Below are 26,177 nucleotides of genomic sequence, written 5' to 3'. Positions count from 1 at the left end.
TGTTAGTTCCTCGCAAATGTGCACTCAAAATTCTGAACGCAGATGTTGAAAGTCATAGCAGCAAAATAAAATGCACTTTCCCTTTCTGCAGTACTAGGGAGCATCTGAACAGTACTCAAAAAAAAAAAAAAAAAAAACCAAACAACTTTTAAATCGGGAAACGTTCAGTCTCTATCTGGCTGAGATTCCAGTTCTATTTCCATTTATGTACTGTGTTTATATGCCTGTCCCAATGCAGCTATCTGAGGAGCACTGTGTCTGCTTAGGATGGATGCAACCTACAGTCCCAAAGTTGACAGCCGCGGTGACTCCGGAGACAAGTTTTAAAAAAATAATATATAATGAAAGGTTGTAAAAATAGTTCTGAAAGTTATTCAGTAGTGTTTTCCCTAACCTCTTCTGCCTTCTTCTCCTCTTGTATGGAGCCACTTGGTATTGTGCCTAGAGGCAGTGCAAATAATCTTCTCAAGACTCAGAACAGGTTTGAGAAATTTCTCCTCGAAGGAAGCATATCAGAAAGTCGTCAGAATCAGAACAAGAGGGTTCTGAATGAAGATACCTTCTTTGCTTTAATCTTGTGTGTGACAGAGCAAGGCTGAAAACTATAATGAGGTTACATTTTGTTCTTTACATGAATTGATTGCCGGGGAAGATGTCTGATTGACAGCCCTAGGGAAAGATCAGGTGCTGTGTGTGCAGCATCTAAAATAACCTTTTGCTTCTCATTGCCCACTGTGAATGTGCTTTTCTGAACTGCAAAGGAAGATAGCAATTCACCTTAAGTGCAGGTGCAGTCCTTGGCTTTTGCACTGAGATTACAGACAGCAATGCTATTGGGAGAGGTGACTTAATGATGTAAAACTCAAATGAAGTGTTCTCCCCTTGATAAGCTACCTCTATTTGAGGTATGCTGATTTTTATAGTAGGTGAGGCAAATATTCCATAAGTCATCATCAGTGCTCTGATTTATCTGGTACTTGGCAGGAACAAATCATTAGGCAGTCTCGATACCTCAGCTTGCAGTTAATGAGAGCAAGGAAGAATTAAGAGCAGGTCAGAGCTGGGGCCTTGAGAGCAGAGATCCTCTCATTGTCCGGGATGAAATGAAGAATTGTGCTGAATGGGCAACATACTGAAGTGTTGACAGGGAAGATGATGACCTCCTGTGGGGATTGTACTTTGAAATAAACTTGGACTTTTTTCCCCTCTAGCTATCTGAGGAAAAATGTTCATTCACATTAGGACTGGTACAGTCAGAAAACAACTTGAGACAGGCTAGTTATTATGCAGCTTCCTGGACTCTGGTTTTCAGAGTCTGGACGACCAAGCAGGAGAGGGAATATTTCTCTGTTCATCCAGTTTCCCCATGCTGCCGTTACTGCCTTCTTAGTCATTGCTGGACTAGGTTGAAAGCAGTAAGCAGTGCTGCTGATAGTTCTTACGTTCAAGACCGTGCTCTGTGGTATATGCAGAGGGCTGCCATCAACTGCCATCACAGATACATACATCTAAGGATTGACTGAGGCCCAGCTCCTCCATTTGTGATCACACACTGATATTATGTGTGCTCAAATATGTATGTGAGACTGTGGGAGTTCTGTTCAGAGCTGTAATAAAGTGCAGTGCTCTGATTTATATTTTAGTCTGAATTAAAAGCAAGAAAATTGAGAGGCAGAAGTGACTGGAAAGGACTTCAGTGCAGTGCCACATTAATGTTAACTTTTATGGCCACACAAAACACAATGTGTACAGTTTAACAGCTGCATAAACAACAATTTATATTTTCTATCTCATACTGAGAAGCACTGTCTGTGCTACTGCATTAACTTAATTTTAAAACTTTTAAACGAATCTGCTTTGTCTTAGAAGACTGAGCTTACCCATATGACCTATATGTGAGTTGTTGCATTCCTCACATAAACATCAAACACAATGTGCAATAGGCTAATAAGTGTTATGTTTTTCAATAATACTGACAGATTTAGAGGACTTTCTCTACAAAATGATAATTACGGTTTCTACTCACTGTTTAATAACTTAGCAGGTTATGTATCTCAACTATGGAACAGCCTTATTTACTCTGATCACGAGCAATAGCTTTTGCCAAGTAGTGGTGACACTTCCACATATTTTGTTCTGTGACTCACAGAGGCTCTAATGTACCATATTCTCTGTTTGGGACTTTCTGAGAAAAATGCATCACGCTTGGCAAATATATTCTTATTCAGGAAATGACTGCTTTACCGTGCTATTTTTTAAGCATGGGTATCGCTGTTGGAAACGAGAATCGTACGCGGAGGATCCTGCAAGAAGCTACTGAGATGGTGAAGGATTGGCAAAGATGGGCATGGCCACCAAGAAGAAGCTGAGGGGAGCTGGGCTTGTTTGGTCTGCTGGAGAGGAGGCTGAAGGAGGCACCATCACACCGCTGCCTTGGGCTGTTTGATGAGCAGTTGCACAGGGAAGGGATCTGTGTTCTCAATAGTACCTGAAGACAAAGGGAGAAAGAGCTTCAGTTTGTCGTTTGGCAGGTTCAGGCATGTTAGGAAAAGCTTCTCTGGGATGGCAGGCAGCATTGGAGCGGGTCAGCAGAGGCTTACAAAACACATACGCATGTTGGCGGTAGTCCTTGTTAGAGCAAGGGGCTGGACGGAGGTCCTTCAGAGGTCTTTTTTGTTTCTGTGACTTTGTGAAAAAATAGAATATTGAATTGCTTGGGTGATCAGGGACATGTACTTTCAGGTTACAAATGATGACTCATGTTGTAATGAAATAGTGCTGTACTGCCTGGAGAAAGTGGAGTGATAGGAGGGAAATACAAGGTGAAATGGGCAAAAATAAGTAGCACTTCATTCTCTAAAGTACACAGATGATAGCTGAAATCTTCCTCTGTATGGTATGGGATCTCGGGGGGCCCTGTGTACTCTGTCCTGTCTGCAGCCACTTAAGGCTGAGGGTATGAAGTTCTGCAGTAAGCAGTTTCATGTAGTGAGGAGTGAAGCCTGCCTGGAGCTAGAGCCAGTCGTGGTGGGAACTGCTTGTTAGGTGCTCTGCCTGCTGCTCTGCTTTGCCAGTCCTTCTGCTAGCTAGCTGCTTTTCAGTGCCTTCAGCTCCCTAAGGCACGCAAAGCTCCCAGACACCTACGTGCCCCGCTGTAGGAAGGAGACTTCCTCAGGGAAATCGTAACCTCTCTGTTGCTGAGGAGTTTTGCAGCCTGAGGCTGTGAGCTGTTGAATAACATTATAATGGCTTTTCAACATGGGCAGGTTTGCCTGCTTTGAAAGTATAATACAGCTATACTAGCATAATTCCTTCCAAATTCTCAGTGGTACTTATTTACCTGATAGACATTCAAATACGTGGAAGCATGAGGGATACATTACCATATTAAGGCACGCCTCTTGGTTCCTTCTCTTCTATTCTTCCTCTCAAGTGCCAGTGGAATATCTATCTGCCTGCCTTTTGATCCCTCTTGAATTCATAGGGGAGAAAAACTGTTTTTTGTTAGGCCTTGAAATGCCACTTGGTTTAAAAAAAAAAAAAGATGTGAACAAGAAGCCTTGCATAGTTTCAGAAAAACAGGTACAGTTTAAAACCGGCTTTTATTTTCTTAGGTCCGTTAAATGCGTTATACCACAATCAGCATGTAAAAAGAAATAGAGTTTCTGCAAGGCTGATGGATTTCCTGTGGGTATTTTCAGCTATCTTCCCTCCACTAAAGACTAGGACAGAAATTACAAATGAAATAGGAGAGGGTTAGTCTGAATTCAGAGGTGAATTTTGTTAAGCATCTGATTGTGGACTGTGGGCATATTTTTGTAGGAATAAGATGATATTCAGTGGAATTACGGACAATAGAGGAAGGCTTTAATATAAATGGTATTATCAGATCGTGGCAAAATGGCAATAATGGTTCTAATGTGCTTGGAAATCATAACAGCAAGAATTGTGTTCTGTTAAGAATGCAAAGCAGCACTGTGAAATACCTCCTATGAAAGGAGTGGGTTCTTGTGCCTCCTTGAAGATAAATAATACAAAATAAGTTTTGTTACAGTGGATTAGATTGGTGGTATCAATGCATCCTGTTTTGGGGTAAAGGGATGTGGACAAAGTCTTGATGTTCTGAACAGCAGAGGGCAGAGCCTGATGCTGGATGATGACTTCATTATCAGTAATTTACGAGTGAGCTGAACTGCAGTTGTTGGATGTGTCTCTATCTTGGCATGAAGAATCTGCTGTAAATGACTACATCGGTAGTTTTGAGGGTTTTTTAGTATTTGGAAAGTGTAGTTTTCCTAGTATGAATGTGCCCTTAGATCTCAACAGATCTCTTCAATGCAGTAGAAACTTTTCCTCTTGTGCAAATGTATATAAGCTGTGATCCAAGTGCCCTTTTCACCCTCTGTTAGAGGAATTGACCAGCTGATCCTTTTGCAGGTTGTCTAAACGCAAGGACACTTAGGAGTTGGTCCTGCATGCTTCCCAGCAGTGCCACGAAGTCTGTGCTTGTACTCTGAGGCAGAGGAGGCTGTGTAAGGTTCAGTCAGACCTGCCTCCTCTTTGTCTGGTTTCATATGGCAACAGATACGTGTGCCCTCTGCCTCTCACCCCTCACCTGTAACTTTCATCTTGGTGCTGTTTTTCTCTGTAAGCCTTACTTCATCTTTAGTCAGAACGTGATTTTTCAATAACAGCTTGTAAAAATACACATATTGGATTGTGCCAGCATCCATCTATTCTGGTCTCGGAGGAACACTTTATTCCTCTGTTGCTACAGCTTTACAGTATTTGTTTTGAGCTTCAGCCGGTAGCATGGCTGCAGCATACCTTTGAAGAGGGCTTGAAATTCAGCCCTGGTGCTGTGGCCCAAAGGTTTTGCTGCTGTGGTTACACGGGAGCGCAGCCTGGAGAGCCATGGTGAGGAGAAAGGAAGAACGTTGTGTGGGGAGGTGCTTTTTTATTTTTAAACTTGCATAGCTTTGCACATGTGACAGATGGTTGTCACCAGGAGTGAGTTTGGGGAAAGGAATGCTAAAATATTCCTAAGTTTCAGAGAAGGGTTGATAATTGCCCAGTGCCTGTCAGCTTTAAAATAGTTGTCAATACCCAAGTGTATGATAAAGTTCATATTAGAATAAAGGAAGAAAAGCAGGAAACATTCTCTGTCTTCTGGCAGAAATATTAATGAAATATGAGCGTTTGTCTGACAAATGCGTGCTGCTATCTTGTTTGGCAGCTGCAGTTATTACAGTAACAAAGGGATCAGCTCTGAATAGGACGAATTGCTTTTTATTGTTCCCTTGACTAAGTTGGGAAGCTTCTTCATCAAATAATTGATGATACCATCACCAGTGCAGCTGGGACAAGGTCCCAGTAAGAGAAAGCCAAGAATATATAGCAGCAGAACAGAGACTTGCTGTAACTAGGTAGCATGTTCTGCTTTAAAGGGAGAAATCAGCAATTATTCTGAGGGCATCCTTTACCTCTGTTAAGACTTGTACTATCCATGTAAAGGTTTTTTCCTCTCATGTTATGTTCAAGAGTGCGTACAGAGTAAGGAAAAAGACTGAGATGTGAAAAAGAGAGTAATCATTCACTTTTACTGCTGTGGCAGCAGAGGCAATTCCTGTGTGTGCGTCTGGTAGCAGTACTGGATGGCCCAATTTGTGGTGTGTGACCGTGGGTTCCTGTAGACTCTTTTACAAAGATCTGTTATATTGGTTGTTGTAATTACTTTTATACTTGCCATCGGCAATGGGCTTATAACCACTTCACATCACCATTGCATCCATGCGAGCTGTTAGATGGCAGCTAAGGGTGTTGCTAATTATCTGGTCCTTACAATTGCCGATGTCTTCTGGTTTAATCTATTCCAGATCCATTTATTCACTAGTGGCTCTCATACGGACCAGATCCTTGGACATTTTTCTGTCACAGAAACAGATCTCATCAGACATCCAGAGAGCTACAACGAGGTAATGCTTGTTCTGTAATCCTTAGATGCTTAGTATGCTTTAGACAAACATTGGTCAGCAAGAGACTGCATTTCTTGTAAAATCTTTAACCATTTCTAACAGAAATAAAGGCTCGTATTGCAGGACTGTCTGTCTGCCTCCTCCCTTATAACTTGTACCCACCAAATATTTTTTTTCTTGTTTGAAAAAGGATAGGAGATACATAGGTACTGGTTTGGGTTTTCTAAAAACTGGTAGACAAGGAGTGGGGAGAGACCTGACTGAAAGTACCGCTGATGAAAATGCTTGTGGAATAAATCTGTTACCAGCAGGCTGACTTCTGCTGCTTGCTGCCAGTAAGCACACTGGGGGCACCTAGGCACTGTGTCTGTCTCTGACCTTGCATGAATGGGCTGTTGTAATAGGAGGAGATCTGATTTCTCTCTCCAGGAGAACCAAAGCAGATCTGATGCCAGGATTTGTTACTGCCAGAAACTGTACAAGCGGATTACCTTATTGGTTGATAGTGTGGCTTATTTTCTGAAAGATTTTAGAATCTAAGGATCAGAAAGTGGTTTATGTTGGAAGGGACCTTGAGAGATCACCCGGTGCTACCACACTGCTTAAGCAGGGTCACCTAGAGCCAGCTGCCCAGATGATTTTTGAGTATCTCCGGGGTTGGAGATTCCACGACTCTCTGGGTGACCTGGCTCCATGCTCAGTCACTTGCACAGTAAAGTAGTTTTTATTTCTGTGTTCAGACAGAACCTCCTGGGGCAACGTTATTTTTCCTAGTGTACTGTTTACCTGTAAGTATATTTTCTTGCTGTTTTCAAATATTCCATTATTTTAGATATTTCAATTTATTGTTTGAAGTAGTATAATTCACCTGTTTTAATACAATGTAATACATTTGTTTTACAAATTAGTTCATAGAAGTTCTTCGTATATGTAACTGAAATTGAAATTTTAAGCTTGGCCCTCACAAGATCAGTATTTGGCAAGTTTCTGCAGTCTGTTCAAATCTGTTTGCTCAAGGAAGATATTCTTTCTGCTGCTACTGTAGGAGTAGAAATGGGCATTGTAAATATTGCACGGAAAGAAATTCCAGAAAGTAAATCTGAAGATGGGAGATAGTCTCATGTTCAAACCCCCTAAAGTAAAGGGCACGTTAATCTTTCATTACTGAGAATTCCTTGGATGAACGGTTTGCGTCCAGCCTCTTGATTAGGTTCAGCTGTTTAGAACATTTTCCTGGAAAACTGTTGTAGAGCAGGTGGCTAGGTCAGCTTGAGATTTCATTTTCATTTTTGCTTCACAGTCCCTCTCCTAAGGTTTGCTCAGCAGCTCAGAACAGATAGCAGCACAGTCCGTACTTTACGGTCTCCTGAGCTTAGCAAATGTCCAGAAAGGTCTGGTGGGTTGGTATGAGTAGCATCTAGGCTGTATGGAAGGACTGTGCTACTACTTTTTTGCAAAGCCATACCCTGAAATTGTCACTGATCTCTTACAGTATAGCATAATTACGTTGTTATAAAGCCCATTTGGGTTTGGCAGTGCTATTAATTAATCATTCCAGAAGTCTTTCTTGCATGCTGTTCTTTTTCCTGGGTCAAAAACATGAATGTGGAAGTGGAAGATGATCCTATTTGAGGGGCAAGTGTCATACCTGGAGTCACACTCACGATGGCTGCTTCAGGTGTGCTATTCAGTGGAGGCTCAGGGTAAAATGGAAAGAATCTGGGTTTATTTCAAACAGAGTGCAACAGTCAAGAAGCAACAAAGCTACCCTCTAAACCTTAGTTCTAATCTGTTAAGGTTTTATTCTACCTTTCCCAGGTTTAGGCAACAACTAAATAAAATGAGGTACGCTCCATTTAAACAGGTGATCACCGAGGGACAGAGGCAGAGTTAGCAGCAGATGTTTTATTCAAATCAGCTGTGGATGGCCAAGCTCCATCTCCAGTTTCTGCTGCTCTAGCAGGTGTAATCCCAAACGGATTCCAGCTCCAGTACTTGTGTGTTAGAAATTCTTTGCTTATGTCACTTGCTGCTAGGACTGATCCAAAATAGGAATTTTGTCAACGTAGTCAAGCATGAAATTCTTAACTTCTTGATGCTCTCAAATCTATTAAAAAAAAGAAGGCGTTCCTCTAGTTCATTCTCTTGTGCCCGATTCTAAAATTAAAGAGGAAAAAATTCAGGCTATTCTCAATACACTTCAGTATACATGTTTTCAAGAGACTTAACATTCTTACTGTCATTGTTTGAGCAGTCTTCATGGTTTTTGTCTCTCCTTCCCCTTAGTTCCCAAAAGCAGCTTCCAGAAATTAAATGCTCGGTATATATGATGAGTCCCATGTAACAAGGTGGTACGGACTTGAAAAGGCAAGGGTATTGCAAGTGCCAGTGTTCCAGATGGATATAATACTCAGTATGCAAAGTGATGCTTTTTTGGAAAACATAGTAAAAAGCCTGATTTTCAGATATCTTCATAAGATTAAGTGAATTATGCATATTTGAATAGCTTGGTTTCCAGTATTGGTACAGATGGCAGCGCTCTGCCAAATGTTTTTTCCAAAAACTGTGAACTATCTTTTTCTCTTTGAGTAATATGACATTTCTGTTAATGCCACCTCAAATAATATCCCGCCACATGGATCGATAAAAAGAGCAAGCATGAGAATTTCTTACTTTGATGCACCCCTAGTTGCTGGATGGTGTTGTAAATTCCTTCTTGTGTTGGACATTCTTCAAAGGCTAGAAATGCAAAGCAGATCGAAGTGTCAAAATGAGCCATCACAGAAAGGACATCGGGCTGGTTTTATTGAAGCCACGAGTACATTTTCATCCATAATATCCTCAGATAAGTTGCTCTGACCTGCAATAAAACAAGAGATGTTTCTTCTGACAGGGAAAGTGTGCCAGGATACAGAGCTGGGAAGTTAAACTTCAGTTTATGAAATGGAAAATCACACTGCCTCTTTTCTATAGCAGTTGCACATTCACTTGTTTAAGTGTTCTTTCCCTTGGATTTCTGACAATTAAACTCTTTAGTGCACTTTTATGTACAGGGATTTTACTGGACATTATTATTCTTTTATCATCATAAATGTCTTTGTCAGATTCATAGAGCTGGAAGTGCTCCAAGTGTAATAGTTTTAATTACGTTTTTCCTTAGTGAGGCGTGATGGAAATTCCAACCTCCCTGCAGCTTGGCTGGGCCGTGATGTCTGTGTGTGCTGCCATGGGTCATGCCGTGCTTGCTTCCTGCACCCCCTGGAGGTGCTGGGGAATGGGAGGTGATGTTATTTCAGCTGGCATTCCATTTCCAGGAGATGTGTGCGTGCACCTGCTAGCTCTTAACCTCTACATGACGTGGGACAGATGGGGGAATTTTTCATGCTGGTGAGAATAATGTAATCCCATTGTTGTTTATGAAGGCCATTTACCTTAATTCTGCATTGCAGCGTCACCAGCTCTGATATTTTACCTCGAGCCTGAAAAAAGTATGTTGCCCTTCAGAGTCATTAAATTAACTTTCTCATCACATTGTGAGCCTATATAGAGATCAATGAACTTTGAAGCAAAGGAGTCTATTCCGTTGGTTCCTCCTCTTATACTGCTTTATGTGTGGAATTAAGTCTTACTGGTTTTGTGATTAGCAAAGATTAAAAGCTGTAGTCAGGACTCAGGTCCTTGGTATGGTGCAGGCTGTGCTGGTCACAGAAGTAGTAATGGGTAAAGAAAGCACCCTTAAATGCCAGTGGATCAATGTACTGTCTGTGATGGCAAGTAAATAGTGTGGCTGTCTGCCAAACTGATGTGCAGAGAAAATTTTAGAACTTGGGTGTGAATAGTTGATTTGCTTCAAAATTTAATGAAAAATATTTCTACCTCTTCATTACTGACCTATTTTAAGGGGAATTTCTTTGGCCTAAGGAACCGGGGTCCTTGGAGGAAAGTAAAAAATCCAGCAAACAAATAGTCTGTCTGACTTTGCTTGCATTACACGTGATCGATTCCACACCCATAAAAAAATCAGGAAAGCTTTAGCTCTCTGAGCAGCAGATTGGGTGTGCTGGGATAGGATGGTGCTGGCACAGCATTAATCTGCTTTCTGGGCTGTTCGTGTATCTGAGAAGGAAGCTGACGTGCAGTGTGTGTGTGGTTCCCTTCTGTCAGATGGGACTCCATAATTTCTTACTGGGACATTCAGAGGGGAAATGATCAAGCTGTAAGATAAGTTGACTGTGAACCCTAAATCTCCTGACAGATTCTGTTCAGAACTTCTGTCCCAGATGGCTGTTGCAGATGGGTGACACAGCAGGTTTATTCTCTGTAATAATGCACGGTTTGAATTCATGGACAGCAGTGAAAAGTTTCTCTTCTTTTCAGAACTGGTACTTTTGGGCTAGGATTATTAGGGTCCGATAGGCTTTGAATTTTTAAAAATATTGAACATGCATTTACAAGTTGCTTTGCATGAAGTCTTCAGTTTATATCATGTGTGTGCACATCTGGGCTTGTGCACTTGTTTTGAATAAAATCTCCCTGATCTGCTGAAGCATTCAGTCTGTGTAGGCATGCTGGACAGTGAAATCAGCAGTGCTTGGGGTGCACAAACCGTGTGTGCAAGCTTTTAGCCAGCTTCCATCCGAGTTACAGCACCACCTCCTGGAGCATGTGCAAGGGTGAGCAGTGAGAGTTATCTCATAGGAATACTGGTCGCTGACTAATGGCTGTGCTATGCCTTTATCTCCAGAAATGGATCCTGAGTTGCTGAATGCCTCAGGTGAAAATGGAATAACTACAGCAAGATAATTCCAGCTCTGTGTGCCAGGCTGTATTTGGTGTCCTTGTTCTGCTTGTTTGGGATGCCATGGAATGCTCCAGTGATGACAGATGCTGCAGGCGGGCGCTAGGTGAAAATAAGCAGTTAAAACCCCACTGCTGAGCTTGACACTGTGTCACATCACTGATTTGACACAGACCTGTGCTAGCATGTAGTGCTTGCTGTAATCAGCCCCGTTATGGTCTTGTATGGTAGGGCTGAAGGATATATACCTTGTTTGAATTTCAAAGACCCTGCCTTGGGACCATCTGATAGTTTATGATTTCCCTCCATCTGTTATAAAAGAAGCGGCTGAACCAGCTCATCCCTCTGACAGAGTGGGGATACCAAAGGAAAAAGCAGGATCTGAGCTGTCATTTGTGGTGCTGCTGGGTAGCAGATTAATTCAGGAAGTGCAGGGTTGTACTGCATGCAAATTCCAGAAAAAAAACTATTTGTTTTATCTGAGGGGGGGGAAGACCTTGAGCTTTGAAGACAAGCTACCTTCATTGGTATAAATTGTTGTAGATTCATTATCTTCTGCACTGCTCTGACAACTAATTCTGCTTGATCTGGCCCTCAGCTTTTTTTTTTTGTTTGTAATGTTCATTGCCTCAGTAGCATGGTAAGAGCCATAGTTCTGCCATCGAACAAGGTCTGTATTTCATGTTCTAACTACTGGTCTAATTAAGGACACCTTCACCTATTTGTCATCGTGTTTCAATTTCTTGAAAGGAAAAATACTTGGATTTTCTCAAGTGAGCTCTCCACAGAAAATATGACATAAACTTCAAGTGTAATTGCATAGTGGCTTGTGATTATTTTTGCACATAAGGGGTATTTTCTTTTTTTTTTCCTATGCATATTCTGTCTGAAATCTCTTCTCGGCAGTCTGAACTCTACAGAAACCTTCACAGAAGTGTTTTATTGTTATGCCAAGCTCTCTGTGAGCTCTTCACGGAAAGATTTTAGCATGAACCAATTTTCAGCGTGGGGGAGAAACTGTGTTTCTGTGAATGAGATCAGAAAGGTGGAGAACAACCTTCCCCAAGGGAATACAGAGGTCTGTGACATAATTCTCAAAGCAACAGGGTGGAAGAGACAGCCAAGCCCCAAAGGATCTGCACACAGTGAGATTTAGACTTGTTCTACGCGCTGCCAGAATAAACTCGGTTGGAATCAGGAGTGGCTCCTGACAGTTCGCTCGGCCTGCTCACAGGGCTTCAGGTGATCAGGGTCTTTAAACTCTGGCATTGCTGAATTCTATTTTCAGAAACAATGAATAAATATTCTGTAGTAAGAGCATTTATTTTTCTTTTCCTTTTACCGAACTTTTTCAAGGTGCAGGATTTTTTGAACCAATGCATCAACATTTTTTACCTGTTTTTTAAGCAAATTTGTTTTCATTGATGATTGCTTCCAGTTGCATCAACTAAGTTCTTTAATGATATAATGAGAAATAGTTCTAGAACTGATGACATTTAATAAATTTCAGGGTTCACCAATGAATTGTATGTTAGGCTAATGGACGCGCATGTTTTGAAAAGGTTAATGATGACAAGCTTTTGGAATTTGCATAATTATGCTCACCACAGCACTTTGCATAAAGCCAGCAAGTGCTTTGCCCTTTTAAGTATTCAGGTTTTCCTCTCTTCCTGTCTTTAACTTGCTTTTCTGACATTCCAACATTGGGAACACAGGGAACGTGGACCTGGGGATCATGTTAGTACCTCTAGAGGTTGTGATCCTGCAGCTAATCAATGGATAGCTCGGATGCTGCAGGAGGGATTTTCAAAAATATCTTCAAAAAAAATAGAGGAAAGGAAGATGGTGCAGTGAAACACTACTAGTAGTACATCAAGTATGTTTGTTGCAGTATTTTGTCGCAGAAATATTTTATCATTTAGAGAGGGGAGTGCCTCGTATCTGAGTCATAGCTGTGGAGAAGAAGGTTGTTGCTGAAGGTGAAGAAGTAGCAGGAGCAGGAGAATTGCTGAAGAGAAGGGAAGCTTTGTCCTGAAGGGCACAGTATCTCTGTGCCATTGAGTCCCCAGGTTCCACGAGGCAAGTGTCTTAAAGTAGACTTTATATAGCAGGCTGTTTCCTATGGTTTGTGTGCCCAATTGGATGCTCAAGGCTGTAATTTATGGAAATGCCGAGTCACTGCTACTGAACTTAGTAGGCCTTTGCCATAGAGCCCATCAAGAGTTTTGGTAGTGCTGGCATCATCCTCTAAGAGATGTCAGGCTTAACACAGGTGATGTAATGCCTCTTGACAGCACGCTGCTCTGCTGAAGTGTTAGAGTGGATCCTTAGGTCAGTTGAGTGGTGTTAATATGACGTGAGACCACTGCCTCCTTCTCTTGCTGGAGGTCATCAGCTGAGGCCCTGTGCCCTGGTGATGGCGGTGCAGGAACTAACTCAATAGAACTTCCTGCAGTGCTTCTGCAAGTTATGGAGGTGCGCTGGGCAGAGATAGCCATTAAGTGCTTATAATAACTTCTGAATTCTCTGGAAATTGAGTCTCACAAGTCTCAGTCAAGGTAAGCAAAAGAAATGGAAGCATTTTACTTTCATCTCTTCGCTTTCATTTTCCATTTGTAAAACGACCGCGATGCTATCGTCTCATCTCACATGGGTCATTAGGAAAGATAACTTGTTTATGTGGAAGATAAGAAATTCTGTCTTCGGAATGAGGTTTGAGTGATGTATGGTAAATAAATCCATGGTTTCCCTCTGAAGAATAGACAGAATAATATGCAATTTAAAGAAAGGAGAAGGAGTAACTGATGGAGTGATCACCAGCTGTTCTGTGCCCTCAGTGAGACAGGTGATGGAGGGAAGCATTTCGGTCACATAAAGCTGGATGTTACATCCATGGGAGCATCAAATTAATGTTGTTTAGGTAGCTTGAATTCTAACACTTCAATTTTGAATGCTTCTTTCCAACCTCAGCAGTTACCTTAGTGGATTGTGCATTAAAAGTGTGAAGCATACTTACTGCCCTGCACTCTGAATAGCGCTGTCAGTCAGAGCCAATGCCTTCTTTTCATGTCAAATTCCTTAATGTTTTGCAGTATTGTTCCAGCCACTCAAGGCATTTTATATGCGTGGAAGTCAGATTGGTGAGAACTAACATAGAAGCTGACATTAACATTGCAGGGAAGAGCAGGTCTTGGAACATACCGAATTATTTTGATGGTGTTTGTTCAAGTAAGAATGGAGGCTGTGAGGTTGGATTTGACAGGAAGATCACCTGCAGACTTGAACAAAATGTAGCTCTGTGCTGCTATACACTGAGCTGGGTCAGGCGGCTTTGGCTGAACATCAGTGGTACACAGCTGGGCAGAGCTGGCTTCCTGCCCCAGCCCGTGCCACCTGCCCCGGCCTCAGGTCCCACTCTTCTGCTGGTGAAATATGCAGCTTACCAGTGTAAGCTGCAGGATGGAGGAGGAACTGGCTTTAAATCTCTATGGCTTATGTTGGTTGAAAGATTTACTTTCTAGATACCTCTAGTTTGGTGGTCCTTGTGTGTGAGGACTGCCCAGATCACCTTCAAAGTCTACAGTGCTTATTGTTTGTTGTTGTTTTTCTCAGAGAAAGCTCTGTTGGCTTGAAGTTTGATATCTTGAAGGTTATATAAATTGGAAAAAATTGTTGTATCTTATTTCTTCTGGCTATGTACATGCAAACCCGCCTTGCAATTACTGGAGCTGTGGTGGATAGTGTCTGACAAATGGAATTACTTGGTTCTTCTTCTGTATTTCCTATAGAGTTAGGAGAGCGGCTACTGAGAAAATAATTTAAAATACGATCAAAACCTCTTGGTGATTCAGGTATTATTTTCACATTTCATTGTGAGGAAAGAATAAGTGCTAAGAGAGCAAAGAAACTCGGTGACAGCATGTGCTGCCCACTTCATGCTGCATGGAAAGAACAAAGAATTTTATTCCTGCCTTATTTTAGTGACTCACTCTATGGAAGGAGGTGGGTAGGTTGCTGTGTTATTTTCCTCCTAAAATTCCGTAGCCAACTGGTGTTCAGTTCATTTGCTGACATTTAATACATAAAACATGGTTTGCTATAGTAGTTACTAAACCCTGCTGGAAACAGTAAATCAGGTATTCATTTGCAAAAATGAGTCAGAGCAGATGCAACCCTTGTCATACATGTAAAATTGGAAAAAATTAGAGGTCAAATAGCTTCAAAGCTGCTTTTGTACAGTATCTACTTGTAGTTGAGTTCCTGAGCCTTTTTAAGAAAGTGAAGGGCGCTCTAGCCTGCTGGGCACTGTAGAGGCAAAGGCAATCAGTTTTTGCAAGATAAAGTATACTGATATTTCTAAGGCAGATTTTAGTCCATTTTAGAAGGGAAAGAAAACTTTGGAAAGAAAACTTAAATACAGATGTTGTGTGTGGTCTCCTCCCCTCCCAGGCTGTCCCTGTTGTGCTGCTGCTGGAGGCTTTTCCCCCTCCAGAAGCAGTGGGATTTGGCTTCCAGCTCCTGTCTGGAAGGTGGGCCAGGAGCACCCTGAGTCAGGATGAAGCTGGTCATCTGGGTGGAAGTTTGGGGCTGCTGATAGGAGAGATTGATGTGTACCAGTGGGAGAGTTAATTTAGGGAGGATGGAGAGGCTAGAAACATATGGAGTAACTCTCATGCTGTAGAAAGAGAGAAACCTGCAGGAGCTAAACTCTGCTTTAAATCTCAAAGAACAAGTGTGATCAAACCAGTCCCCTGTTTCTCTTTCCTGCAGCTGTCTGCAGTAGCTATCTGCTTGTTTGATGCCTGCTGTTCTGGCTGGTGCGGTCCCGCCTGCTCTGGGACAGGCACTTCCCACCTCCGCTGCCCCATCAGATCCTACTGGTGGTTCCCTTTCAAAGCATTGTGGAGTATCCCATCCCAGAAGGAGGCAGAGATGTGTAATTAAAGAGCTTTCAGAATGAAAAGGCAGATAGGGATGGAGAATATTTCTCTGGCTATCACTAAGGGAAAATCCTATCCATGTAGCCCCCAGTTAGAGATGAGCTGGATAAGGGGGTGATGTGGGTGGGAAATAGTTTGGACACTCAACTTGGTGTCTGGATGTTAGTGCTGGGGTCAGCTTTTGGGCCAGTACTGTTCAATGTCTTACAAATGGCTGGAGGGACGAGGTGGAGGGTGCCAGTGGTTGGTTTGTGCATTGTGCATTGTGCTAGTCACGGCAGTGACAGCTGTGCAAAAACACCAAGAGGATGTTTGTGGTGTCTGACTTCTGACGGAGCGATGCAGAGCAGGTAGGAGCAGGCTCTTCTCAGAGGCGCTGGGACTGGAGAAGGGGCAGCAGGCACAAGTGGGATCATAAGAATTGTGGCCAGGTGGAGAGGGAAAAATTGCCATGAGGATGGGGCAAACTCTGGAGCTGGATCCTGGAGAAAAGGAGACATGTACATTGTTGGAGACGTTCAGAGCTTGTTGGGCAGAGCCCTGAGCACCTTGTGTTCAGCAGAACGTGGGTGAGAGAGCTGTTCCCACTGATGTGGTTCTGCCTGCTAGCACGGGACTTCGTTTGCTGCTTTGAATCATTCAGTTGTTGAGCTTTGTACCCAGTTGCACTCTCCCAGTGCCCCTTCTTGGGGAGGACGCTTTATTTTTTTTATTACTCCAGACAGTTTTAGTGCTGAAATATTTCTTTAGGTATTTTTTAAGCAAGGTGGCCTCTGGCTACAATTAGTGTCCCATTGGAAGAACTTGGAAGCATTATATAGCAACACTAAAGCAAATCATTCTACCTCATGGCATTATTACCTTGATCTGAAAATTTCCCCAGGCTGCTATTTGTCACTAATATTGCCTTCTGCTAAACTTATCCGTACCAAAAAAAAAAAAGTTAATAGAGCTGCAGTTCTGGAGTTGCCATCCCCATTTTTTTGGATGAATTATTACTTAGTATATTTTATTGACCAAGCACGTAGAGTTCTTTGGTCCTTGAAAAATGATGCAGTGGTTCATCACGGACTCCATAAATTGTGAGATGGTGCAGCAGCAATATCTTAGTCTCCTGCACCATTAGAGAGGAAGGTATCTCGGAAACGCTGTGCTGAAGTAGGAATTGTGCAGTGTGACTTGGCCACGCTGCCTACATTGTCATGGCGTCCCTTAAGCTTCCTTGGTAGGAGGCTTCAGGTTCAGAGTTGCTTACTTGCTGCCGTTCTTTGGTGATGGATTTTGAAAGGGTCTCGTTGGTCCAGCCCAGAGGATCTTAACTGAGATACTGGGCCCTGAAGGAACAAATCAAATCTTAGGAAACAAAATCTTAGGGTGAGGCACTTTAAAACTTGTAACTCATCTACTGAATTGTGCCTTCAAGCTAACAGTAACCACTAGAGAGAGCAGAGCATCTTTGTAATATGCTCATGGAGTCATTGCTGTTGTTTTCATCTAAGAGAGAAAGCATTTACCAGTTCCTGACACAAAAAAGGACTATGAGTGCTGATCCTGAAGTGCCCCAGAGCTGTGGCGATGGCCTTATGGTCCATGGCTGGGACCTCTGTTACCTTGGGCACTGAGCTGGCAGTACCCATCCACATACAGAAGAACTCAGCCTTAGGGCTGTACTGAGGACTTTGTGGAAATGCCTGATACAGCCCCATTTCTCATTGTCACGAGCCTCTCTTGGCCCAAATAGGTAAATACAGACCAGTCTGACTGGTCAGCTGGGAACTCTCAGGCATCTTAATGCAATATGGCTGCTTTGTTCTCTACTGATTCAATCAAAGCTACCACTGCATCAAAAGACACAACCCACCTGGAAAGCCAAGCAAATAGAGCTATCATAGTCTGCAGGCTAATGCTAATTAGAGAAGCAAACTGCACTTCAGTTCATATATTGCAGTGGCTGTTACTGGAAAGCTGAACTGAACAAAAATCTGATTAGTTTGTTTTCTTCAAGTATCTAAAGAAGTTATAAAATCAGCTGTTACTCCTGCTTTGCAAGCAGATTCAGATTTGTGGTTCTTCTTTAACAAGTTTGTCACTTAATATAGAGGACTATGTTAGGAGAGGAGCAAGAGAAATGAGTTGACGTAGGGGAGATGAGCAGACTTTAAATTAGTAGTTTCTCCAGTCAATAATGCATATATTAAAATGTGTGAAAAATACCTGCGTGCACGGTAGCTGTGATGGCTTGTCAGAGAAGGCTGGGAGAAACTGTATTCATAAGCTTATGCTAATCCACATATCGAATAATTTTTTTCATTCGTTGTTAAACTAACATGGACATCCTGCCATAATTCTGTGTGCTGCTGGGTCTGCAGTGGTGAAAGCCATTCTTCTTTAAGTTTCTTCTCCTGTCTTTGGTTGAGAGTTAAATTTTATTGAATACTTCTCCTTGTTAGTGCATAGAGGCTGGATTTCTGTTGCTGTGGATGCTCTCTGAGTCGGTCCTCATCACAACGTGCATCTGGTGGGGGCCCCAGGAGTGCCCTTGCAGCAGGACTGGGGGAACCCTGCTTGTCCCAGCTCAATGAGCCCTGGGTTCAGCACCACCTGCTCCTTATGGGTAAGTGGGCACAGATGGTGGCAAGTGCTCGTGGGAAGGTCAGCACTAGGAAGGCTGTTCCTTCAAGCCCATCAGCTGCATTCCTGCAGGGAGCACGTGGGGAGAGAAGGCTTGAGAGGCTTACGTGGCCTTTGGAACCTGCAGCCTGTGGTGGCTGAGAATAGATGGTTCCATATGGCAAAAGCCCAGCTGGAGGGTACAGTATCAGTGGTGCTCAACTTCTGCTGCATGCTCTTTCTTCTGAAGAGAAAGTATGAAAGCTCAAGGGGAGGCAAAAAGCCTATCTCTTGGCTTAGTGGGTGTTTGGCAATATGAGCTGGTTTATAAAAAGCATTTCTTCAGCTTTATGCAGGGATAGTGTTTTTGTCAACTCGCTGCCAAATGCAGGATAAGGATCTCAAGGAAGGACACAGTAAATAGGTGGAATAAACTGGTGGTCAAGGTGGATAGGATAATAAAGTGGGGAGGGCAAAACCTAAAGGAGCTCCCGTACTAAAGTTAGTAGTCATAACTAGCACAGAATGCAGTATCCTAATGTCCAGTGTGGAAGCATTATGCAGAAAGGGGATTATTGGAACTGTAACATCCAGTTCTGAATTTGATGAGTTTAAAAAGTATTTGAGAAATGACTTCTTTCTATTTCAGCATGTGTTTTTGTGGTCTATTAAAATATAGGAAAATGGGCAAGTATACAGGAGGGGGAAAGAAAAAGCTGAATGTGGATAATGCTTTGTTCTATGTACAGAAAGAGTCTAAATAAAGTCAGTTGAGTGATAGTCTTTCTTTGATAGCAGCTACATGGGGTACTGGATAGCAGCACAATATGAACAGCTGCCAGGCAGTGCTGCGATGTAATTTCATGTTGTCCTGTGAAATCCTCTGGCTGAGATTTCTTAATGTAAATTGTGATTTTTTGGTACCCACTGAATGTGCTTCAACTGAGCTTACATGCAGCAAAGGGTACTTAGTACCGCCTGGAAATTTGGCTCCTCTGGCTTGCAAAGTTACGTGGCCAAAATCAACAGTGATTTTGGGGAAGAAAATGCCCACCTTTTCTATTCTCATCCATCTTGATCTTGGCTGCTAAGGTATAAAACTTGCCTTGTAATCCATTTTTTCCTGGTATTTTTGCCCTGTGTTCAATGTATGCCATATCCTCAGGGAAGAAATGCAAAGTGGTCCATTCATTGACCCCCTCCCTGCAAATGAATGTCATTGTTAGCACAGCCCAGCTCATTGCCTATTGATGTGAAAGCTGTAGTACAATCTTTATGTGCCAAATGCCTCATTTTGTTTGCTTTAAATCCCATCTTCTTTTGGTTTCATTTTAAACAGATGTTTTCTAAATCCCTCCACAAATAGCAATTACGTTTTATAATGATGATCTTTGTCACTTAAGTTTTTAACTAGTGGTTTGATTCCATGCTCTCAGCAATGTAAAACTGAGCTAACTCTACTGAAGTTCAGGCTGTGTTGGTGAGTGGAAAAGTCAGATATTTTTGGAGTTATTGCATATTTTCCAAGCATCTGGAATTAACACTCTCCACCTAAAGCTTCTCAATTTTGAATTTTAAGTATTTATTTTCAGAAGATCCGTGTCCTGCTTGTTTAATGCAACGGGGAGTGTATGCAGAAGTATCTGCTTTTGAAGCTCTATCCCTGTTAGTGCTGTGGTCAGGGACCCTGTGGGGTCCAGAGCTGCCAGGGGAAGAAGCTCTCATCCACCCTGTTGTCCATCCAGCTTGCGATATAGCTGGGTTGCAGTGTTTCTCCTGCTCTGTCTCAATCCTCAGCAATGTTTCTCTGCCTGTGAACTGACTTGAGTCGATCTCTATTTGCCCCGTGGCTAGAGGCTGCTTATTGGTCTGTCAGGTTTTGCTCCTTAGCTCTTGTACTTCACAGTACTGCAGTGTGACTTTCTGGTTTTCAGGTCCATTTATTTTATCTTCAGCCTTCAAGGGATATATGGGAACGCTTTAAAGGAGCTTTGCTTCTGGAGAAATCACAACATGGAACTGAATCTTGGAGCACTGAGTGTGTCCACCTACAGTGTTATTTTCTACCAGCCTGAGATGGGTTGGATATAAGGATTTTCTCTACTTTTTGGTGAGGAGGTTCCACAACTTTACCCTGCTAGTGTGCAGTTGAGGGAGTATGTGCCATCTTAAACAGCGTGGCATCCACCCAGCAGCCCGTGGTTTTTATTTCATTTGGTGTTTGGGTAGGTTCTTAAGGCCTCAGTCCCGCTTACAGTTTACCTCTGGCAATGTGAAGTGTCTGCCTTTGCCATGAGTGTTTATCCTTTTCTTTGCATTCTTGAGAAGGAACTCCTCTGCTCTTCTGCTTTCCTGCAGTTCTCAGGTGTATCAGAAGTAGTACTGAAATTTCCAAAATTCAATTTGAATCAAACCAAATCCATTTTAAACGAGTCCAAATCTGAATCAATCTCTTGATACCACTCCCCATATAAGCTTTCATACCAAGCTTCAAAAGCATGTTCCGACTCTGTCTTGGGTCTTGAGTCACCCTTCAGAGATGCTGGCTGTGATCTGGAGCCCAATGCAAGTCTCTCATCTCCAGTCAGGCGTGGATAGGCAGTGAATCAGCAGTATTTTATCTCTGAGCCAAGAAACAGAACGTATTGCTGAAAGCTCGTTATTTTGGTGCGTGTGTCTAACAATGGGATGATTTGGGGAATATTTAGACAGAGCAACTTTTGATTAAAAATTCTTTTTGTAATGGCATGCAGGATGAATTACAGTCTGTGGGCACTGCAGATTAAATGCCTGTTGCAGGGAGCTCCTTGGAGCTGAGCCCATGAAAAGGATGCATTATGCTGCAAATTATTAAATATTGATTTCTATAACAGTCTGCAGGCATCAATGAATTTAGCAATATGCTTGTAAATAGAATGAAAAAGATTAATACCTGGGCAGAAAGATAATTACAGATACGTTTAAATAATGACTGTGGTGCAAGGTAGGTACGTGCTACCATGGAGGACTTCAGCCCGTTGTTGGGTACCCAGAGCCACCCAGAAGATGCTGTCACCTCAGTTGTTTGCAGCTCAAGTTCCCAAAGTTTCCGGAGGTCCTTGGGCTGGGCTGCATGCTGGGTGTTTGCCTGCAGAGGGGTGTTTGTATGCAGCTTGCTTCTGCCTGCAGCGCTGGGAGGTTTCCTGGCAGCACGCTCCCTGCCATCCCAGCAAAGCACAGTTTAGCCTCTCGAGGAAAGCTGTTGCTTGCATGGCGTTTGTGCCAGTGATATGTTCTGTACAATGGTTTAGAGAAGTTGTTACCACAGTGTTTGCTCTCAGCATTCAGTGTGGAATTACTTCGCCACAGAGATTTGCAATTTGAATTTGTCGTTACCTTTTCTCTCTGTGTAAGTATTTCAGAGCAATGACTTCTTCCAGAAGAAAGGAAATGGATTTTGTGTCTTAATTTTGTTGGAGGAAAGGCAATTTTCATACACTATCCCTGAGCATCGTTTTGACAACTGCATGCAGCATATTTTTGACTTACTGCTTCACTTTGTTCAAGAGACAAAATTAGTGCTCTTCTGCAGATGTTAGTCTTTAAATTTCATTAGGAGGGATGGCAACATCTGGGCCCTTAGGCGAATAAAAGTAAGGAGACAGCTTTAGCTGCAGCTCACGGACTTCTCTTGCATTTTGAGATGGAGACTGAGCAGCAGGAGTGGAACTGCTCATCAGTGCATCTCCAGGCGAGCTGTTATTGGTGCTGAGAAAATGTGTTCCATTGACCTCAAATTTGCAAAATGCATGATTTTGATAAGGAATGGTAAGTGCTCATAAGAAGCTTTGCTATAAAGGATGAAGTTGGGGAGTGACTCTGACTGGTTCATTTGCTCAGTGCAGTATGTGAGCGAAAGCCTGGGTCACGCGGAGTCTGTCTTTGTGACCAAACTAAAGGTATGCAGATATGCAGTCCATTAGACCTCCCACCCCAAACATCACTTGTTTTTATATTGTTTGCTGAGGTACTTCAAGGATATTTGTACAACGTTAGTTTTTGTTGTGTTTTGCTTTATTCTGTGCGCTGCGGTGACATCTGAGTCTTTTAAGACCTGCATAAAGGATAGCACAGGATTTTGCCTTCCAGGAGCAGTGAGTGTAGTCCTAGAGGTAGATACTGAAATGCTGGGTATCATAGGCTGCCTACCACTGTCACAGAGCGTTCCAGCTGGGCTGAAAACCACCCTGTAGGATGAGCAGGGCAGCTGTCCCATTACGGATTTATGGCCTGGTGCTTCTGAGGATAGTAGCACCTTAGTGAAAAGTGAGGATGTGACAGTAGGTGAGTCAGATGGATGCTTTCCAGTTCAAGTGTGGCATCACTGATGGCACAGCTTGGAAAACAAACAAGTAAAAGTCCCGGAAGTCCTTAGATTCTGAGACTGCTGAGAAAGCTGTGATTGCTGCTGAGGTCTGTTAGCTCCAACTGGTTGTCTCCGGAACCAAATCATTTCAGGTCTAGTGGGGAAGCAAAGAGGTGTATGACCTTTTTTCCTTAGTTTTTCCTATTTTTTTTAAGGCTTAAAATGAAAAATTCCCTATTCAAGCCCTCAGTTCTCTTTAGCTGTCACAAGATGTACTTAGATGGCAATCACGTGCAGCTCATGGCCACATTACAAAGCTACTTCAAAATCAGGCAACTTCAGCTGTTGCCTGAATAATTAATCAACTCCTTTTACCTTGGTTTTATTGCCAGCATGAGATCCTATGAGTTAAGCTGTTTGTGCTGTGGATATACCTATGAGCAGAGAGAAAGAGACCATTCTTCCACCTTCCATGTAAGCAGCTGATCCTGAAACGGGCAGAGTCAGTAATGCCAAGTGTCAGCTGTGCAAACAAATGTGTAGCAATTATAGTTTGGATCAGCAGTTTTTTAGAGCAAACTGCTCGTAATTTCCAGCAGTTACTTTTGAAAGTGTGTTCCTATCTCTAATTTCTTTATCTTCAAGTTATATCTGCAGAATAAAATTGCAAAGCCAACTTATGCTTTACAGTTACTTCAGTTACGTGGTATGTAGGTGGTAACTAACCCCAAGAAAGCTGGCAGATTAGTTGTCTGTAGAAGGTAGGTATAGCTGTTACTGATTTCATCCTGATCATCCTGCTTGAGACAGCATACAGTTAAGTGTGTCTTTTTAAAACATTGCAGTTGGTGTCAGATTGGTGTCACTATTGAATATGAGTAGTTCTACTAAAGGACTAACTGTGTAAGTTTTAGCTGGGGCAAGGCTGTATATGTCCTGTTTAAACCTTGCAGCTTTGGTAAGTATGAGTGAATAGAAGAATAGAAGTAGAAAAAATATTGCTGGAGAAACAGTTGATTGTGGTAGTCAAGAAGCACAGAAGATTTGAAGATGGACACACATCTAGATCTTAATGTATCACAATTCAAATTCGCATCACGTTTGCACAGCTGGTTTTACAGTAGTCCTGTAAAATAACACAGTGTTGTCCCATGTATTGTTAACAGTCTCGTGGACTTCTGTTTTGGTAATGCACACCAAATGCATGTTTCATTTAGTTCACAAATGAGTGCTGTTAGCTGATCTTCTTTCCTTTGTTTCCTTTTATCCAGCTGTTACAGCATCTGGAGTTGGAAACTATGCAACTAGAAGCCTTTCTGGAGTGGAAGCAACTGGAACCAGTTTACTGGCAGTGGATGGTAATTAAACTAATTTTTAAGGGTGCAGCTTCCTTGACTCTAACCGATAGCTGACCACTTACAAAGACTTCTTTCCACAAAAATGCTGCGAGACATCTGTTAAACAGTACTTGAGAAAAGGAAAAAAGGGTTTGATAAAGAGAGGAATGTGTTATTAGTTCCTCTTCATCCCTCAGTTTTCTTCAGTAAGACTCACCCAGCTAAGCTGAGGAATTGCAGGGCAGAGTAGCAGAGCTTCATAAAGTTAATACAAATGAAAATGCTTGATCTTCATCTCTTTAATGTTTTTAAACATAGCAGTCGTACATTTCGTTAAAATTAAATGGGTTTTCAGAAGAGGGACTCTAAGCTTTATTGCAGACTTGAGAGCAACTAAATTTGCAAGCAGCTGATACTGAAAACAACTTCATTTTTTTCCCAGCCAAATAGTGTGTTGAAATTGGCAATTTCCCCTTGAACTGTGTTGAATGATCATAAGAAAATCAATAAGCCTTTCTGTGTGCGTCTTCGGATTTCTCAAGTGAGTGTAAACGGCAGCATCCATCTCACTTCTCTCTACAACTTCTGTCCATTTACAGTTGCTGAAAATAATTCTTCAGAGCACTTCATTAGCTGTATGAGTTTACAAAATTTTGAGAATCAGTGAGCTGACTATTAATTGCCCACATGCGTCATTCTATGCTAAAAACCAGGCAGAGGAGTGTAAAATTACGTCACCTGTCTTGAATAATACTTCCAGCGCAGAGCCATTTGAATAGCCATTAGTTATGTCATGGTTTTGGATTTACTCATCTACCATCTTATAATTGTTTGGGAAGCTTCAGCGCTAGGATGAGCCTATCTCCAAAGTCATGCTGGCAAAATGTAAAGGCAAGTGCTATGGCATTTTGGTGTACCCACCTGAACCACGTTGTGGTGTGGGAAGTACTGTGGTGGTTAGTGCTTGCATGCTTTCTGGAATTAAGTCCTAAATAAATACCTGCAAAAAACCTGGCCAGCGCATCTTTATTTAATAAGACTTGAATGCGGCGGTGGCTTTGTTCAGCAGGCTGATGATGGTTGTGTTCCCACGTGTACTGTAGGTTGTATGAGGATGAGATGTGCTTTGGAGATACAGAAGTTTTCTCTTTCCATTTTACCCGTACTTGCTCTTGCTGATCTGATGGCTGAAATGATTCTTGCATAATTACTGCCCTCCTGGTTGTAGAGAATTTTAGTAATGTATTCCTGATAAAGCTTCCCTGTGCTGATTACTGAACGCTCTTACAGGCATGTCTGCTCTGCAGCCTTCCATCTTCGAGTGTGTCTGTATTTGGATGCATTGCTGAATTTCCTTACTCTTAACCTTTATAGGATGTGTTCCCTGGCCATCAGATTACAAACTTATTTGCAGTTATTTCTGGCATGGTGTTCCTGTTCCCTTTGCCCCATGCCCTGATTTGTGTGTGCCCTTACAGTCTGGGGAAACCCAGCTTCTCTGCTTGGGTGCAGATAGACTCTGGGATGCGGTAGAGCATGGGTGATTTTTAAATGAATTCTGAAAGATTCACCCACAAACTATGAATGTATCCTTCAGCATTTGCAAATGGAAAATGCCTGACTGTATGCCTGACTGGGCTCCCCAGCCTTTATAGGGATCCACCAGCCAGGCTCTGAAATTGGAACGTCTCTTGCACTTATCTTTGCCTGATTCAGCAGCTGAACTTGCATGTTTCTGTAGGAAGACAGCTATTTAGTATCTCCACATCTTTGCATGCTTGCTTCTTTTTTCCTTTTTTTTAACAAGTGCAGCAAGCTGTCAAGAGAATTTTCTTCCATACTGCCTTAGTTCTGGGTTGTCAGATGATTTTAACATTATTATTAAAAAAAAAAAAAAAGAAAAGCCCACAACTTTTCAGAGTTGAGAAAGCAGACATTTCTGCTAAATATAGGTGCTAGCCAGTTTTCTAAAGTTTGCTGTTAGTGAGACTTCCTCACTATCTGAAATTGATTGTTTTTGGTTGTAGAGAAGGCAACTTGTGATGCATATGGGGATGTGTGGCTCTGCCTTACACCCATCCCTGTGCTAGGGTATGGGCCTGCTCTCCGTTACTGTCCTGTCGCCCTTCCCTCCTGCTCTCCCCTATTTTTCTGCCTTTTCTTTCTGCATAT

At 42.3% G+C, this 26,177-nt stretch overlaps 1 protein-coding gene across 3 annotated transcripts in view; it reads left to right on the top strand.

Moving 5' to 3' along the window:
- The window catches only part of C7H14orf80 (chromosome 7 C14orf80 homolog), a 65,490-nt gene that overhangs the window by 19,609 nt on the left and 19,704 nt on the right, over positions 1-26,177 (top strand). For 2 of the 3 annotated variants that reach the window (XM_021404934.1, XM_021404936.1), the window contains 2 exons: positions 5,877-5,975; positions 23,940-24,026. In XM_021404934.1, coding sequence (XP_021260609.1) covers positions 5,877-5,975; positions 23,940-24,026 — 186 coding nt within the window. The remainder of the gene's footprint in view (positions 1-5,876; positions 5,976-23,939; positions 24,027-26,177) is intronic. The other variant, XM_021404935.1, reaches the window with a different exon arrangement.

This window comes from Numida meleagris, chromosome 7 (assembly GCF_002078875.1).
Source record: "Numida meleagris isolate 19003 breed g44 Domestic line chromosome 7, NumMel1.0, whole genome shotgun sequence".
Classification (NCBI taxonomy): domain Eukaryota; kingdom Metazoa; phylum Chordata; class Aves; order Galliformes; family Numididae; genus Numida; species Numida meleagris.
The sequence above is the reverse complement of the archived record's forward strand: the minus strand, read 5'-3'. Positions and strand labels throughout refer to the sequence as shown.